Source organism: Scleropages formosus, chromosome 22 (assembly GCF_900964775.1).
Source record: "Scleropages formosus chromosome 22, fSclFor1.1, whole genome shotgun sequence".
NCBI lineage: Eukaryota > Metazoa > Chordata > Actinopteri > Osteoglossiformes > Osteoglossidae > Scleropages > Scleropages formosus.
In genome coordinates this window covers 20,266,329-20,269,851 of record NC_041827.1, presented here as the reverse complement: position 1 = coordinate 20,269,851, position 3,523 = coordinate 20,266,329, and the positions used below count along the sequence as shown (strand labels likewise).

Sequence of the window (3,523 nt, the reverse complement as noted above, 5' to 3'; positions counted from 1 at the left end):
CCATTTATGTGTTTCACATTTACAGTTCATACACAGACGAGCATTTTCATAAATCCTATTTGAAAGAACAGTTAAGTAATGACTTTTGTCCAGACAACTGCGTGTGTGTGTGTGTGTGTGTGTGTGTGTGTGTGTGTTAGCGCGCGCAGTAAATCGGACAGAAGTGCGCCTTTAACGCGGACGCTGCGCTCTCGCTCGGCTCCCCGCGGGTCTCCGCACCGACAGGAGCGCAGCAGCCGAACCGAACGGCTCCGTTTCCACGGGAGGGAGGGGATACGCGTCCCCGTTTCGTCTCTGCCAGTCACGCACGTGCCGGGGGAGCGACTGGCAGCCGGCGGGCTCGCGCTCGCCTCGCGGCCACTACTAGTCACCGGAAGTTCTGCTTTCTCTGACACCTGCGAAAAAGAAAAGCTCCCGGTTCGCGTCTGCAGCTCGAGCCGCGTGTCCGTGGAGCCCCGTCCGTCGTGTGGAAGCGTTCGGACCTCTAACCCCGATGAGAGCTGAGCAGCATCGCGCTGATTTCTCTCTTTCGATTGTTATTATCATCATTATTATTATCGCCGCTGTTGTTGTTCGCTGTTTCCCGGGAAGGAAGGGACGCGCCTTTTCCCTTTTAAGATGGATATTGAGGACAGGCAGCCTCCGCGGCTCCTTTGATCTCCGTCCCGCAGAAGCAGAGGAAGATGAGAAGATGGGAAGATGGAGGCGCATTTATTAATTTCGCCGCTTCGAGCGAGCGCTCGCGCGCCCCTACTAGATGCTTGGACGTCGGGTGCAGCGTGTCAGCGCATCCCGTGACGCTTTTATTGCCGTTATTTCGCCGTTCGATGTAATTTGCCAGTAGGCCCGTATCAAAAGGCGGGGTGTGTGTTGATGAAGCAATGCGCCGCTTGCAGCGTTTCATGTGTGCACGCGCCGTGACGCGCGATGCGAGTCCGGGCGGAGCGGCTCGCGCTTGATGGTGCGGGCTGGCGCGAGGCTGACCGACACCAGCATCAGCATCAGCAGCATCAGCAGCGCCAGCACCGCCAGCAGCGCCGCCCCCGCCGCCGCGTGGGCGCGCAGATCATGGCGAACGCGAGCGAGCCGGGGGAGAGCAGCCCCTCGCTGCGGAACTACGCCGTGAGCGCCCCCGCGGCCAAGCTCGCGTCCCTGGGGCTGATCGCGTGCGCGAGCCTGACGGGCAACGCGCTGCTCTCGGTGCTCGTGCTCAGGGACCGCAGCCTGCACCGCGCGCCCTACTACTTCCTGCTGGACCTGTGCGCAGCGGACGCGGCGCGCGCCCTCGCCTGCTTCCCCTTCGTCATGGTGTCCGTGGGTTCCGGCTCGAGCTGGAGCCACGGCGCCGCGAGCTGCAAGGCGCTGGCCTTCCTCGCCGTGCTCTTCTGCTTCCACGTGGCTTTCCTGCTCTTCTGCGTGAGCGTCACCCGCTACATGGCCATCGCGCACCACAGGTTCTACTCGAAGCGCATGACGCGGCGGACTTGCGTGGCCGTCATCTGCATGGTGTGGACGCTCTCGGTTGCCATGGCGCTGCCGCCCGTCTTCGACGTGGGCACCTACAAATTCATCCGCGAGGAGGAGCAGTGCACCTTCGAGCACCGCTACGTGAAGGCCAACGACACGCTGGGCTTCATGCTCATGCTGGCCGTGGTGGTGGGCGCCACGCACGTGGTCTACGTGAAGATGCTCTTCTTCGTGTACGACCACCGCAAGATGAAGCCCGCCCAGCTCATCCCGGCCATCAGCCAGAACTGGACGTTCCACGGCCCTGGGGCCACGGGGCAGGCGGCCGCCAACTGGATCGCGGGCTTCGGCCGGGGGCCCACGCCGCCCACGCTGGTGGGCATCCGGCAGGCGTCGCACAACCCCGACCGGCGCCTCCTCGTCCTGGACGAGTTCAAGACGGAGAAGCGCATCGGCAAGATGTTCTACATGATCACGCTGGGCTTCTTCGTGCTCTGGTGCCCGTACGTGGCGGCGTGCTACGTGCGCGTGTTCCTGAAGGGCGGCGCCGTGCCGCAGGTGTACCTCTCCGCCGCCGTGTGGATGACGTTCGCGCACGCCGCCGTCAATCCCATCATCGCCTTCGCCTTCAACAAGGAGCTGCGGCTGCGCCTGCGAGCGCGATTCCCCCGCTGCCTGCGCACGCAGACGCCCATGGAGCCCTACTACGTCATATAGACTAGAGGATGCAAAATGAGCTACGGTTACAGCATTTGCAATTACAACAAAGATTTTGTTGGCGCTGCGAAAAGTTACTTGAAAGGAAAGGATTCGTTGTTTTTCAGGAACTTGCCTATTTATGTTTCCCGCAGTAGCATTTTTTCCTGCTCAGCCTTTCCTCCTTTATTGACTTTATCCTGAGCTCTTATGAAGGGCCAAATATGCAACTGCCGATCCAAAATCCAGGTACACCTAAAAACACCTTTTTTTTTTCTAAGTATTTCTACGCGTAAATATTGTACCGAGAGACGAGTGATCCCCAGGCCACGTGCGTCGCTCCTAAGAACTCCACTCTTGTGTTTATCGTGTCATTGTAGATGCTGCAAAAGCAAATTTGCTGCTTTTGATTGAACCTCTTTTAATTGGAGAATTTCACGTTTCACGTCGTCTTGCATTATTTGTGTGGACAAGAGAAACGGCCGGAACTCGAGTTTAACTTTCTCCGCCGGTTGCTCTAACGTAAGGATTCCTTCGGACGAGTCTCTATGAGGCTTCGGCATCCTCTTGAAACCGCCATAATTTTCTCGCCCTTAGTCCATGGCAAAGGAGTGACTTCGTATCGATGACTTTAAAGGCCCCGGTGCCGCTGAAATGTTTGCATTGTTTGTACTTTGAAATAAACGGGAGACAAAGGATTGGCAGCCCGTTTGTTCTTGGGGCCCCGCGGAGGAAAGGCCTCAAAGAGCCTCGTGGGCTATTTACGCCGTTTGGGCCTCGGCAAGGCTGCCTTTGCACTTATCTTAATTCTTCAGTGAAATTTCCTTTCGTTTTCCTTTTTTTTCTTTGTTTTAAATCTCCGCAGCGTCGCCCCGTTGTGCTCCAGACAGTTGTTGAGAGCCACGAGTGCTATTCCTGTAGCGTTAGTAGGGTAAAGCGCGTTTTCCTCTGGCGGCGGGGGAGGAGGGCCGCTGTTGTTGCCAGCAGATTTAATCCCTCCTTTAATGCAACATGTCCTCCCAGAGGGACGGGAAGATGGATCTGAAGGCTCGCCTCCTTCTCCTGTGTGTTTACATAACATCCAGTGCCGCGTTGCTGCCGTCGCCACCTCCGGCAGATGTTTCGGTCCTCTGCGGAGGGGAGCCGTGCTGCCCCTGCACCCTGGTACCTGTGCATGTGCACGAGGGAGCGGCTGTTTTGTTTCTGTGTGTGGGAAGGGGCAGGGGGAGGGGGAGGAAACCGAAGCTGTGATTGAATTATGTTTCCGAAACAGTCGCCTTCAGCTATTTTTATGCCGCGGCTGCACTTCACCCTACAGGCCAGCGCAGATGAGCGGGTCTGTTTAAAATCCCTGGACAAT

The 3,523-nt window shown here is 57.8% G+C and overlaps 1 protein-coding gene across 1 annotated transcript; it reads left to right on the top strand.

Moving 5' to 3' along the window:
- The first annotated feature begins 210 nt into the window (after nucleotides 1-210).
- Nucleotides 211-2,845, top strand: gpr27 (G protein-coupled receptor 27). The gene has a single exon (XM_018734031.2). The coding sequence runs from the start codon at nucleotides 928-930 to the stop codon at nucleotides 2,182-2,184; it is 1,257 nt and encodes a 418-aa protein (XP_018589547.2). The 5' UTR covers nucleotides 211-927; the 3' UTR covers nucleotides 2,185-2,845.
- The last annotated feature ends 678 nt before the right edge of the window (nucleotides 2,846-3,523 follow it).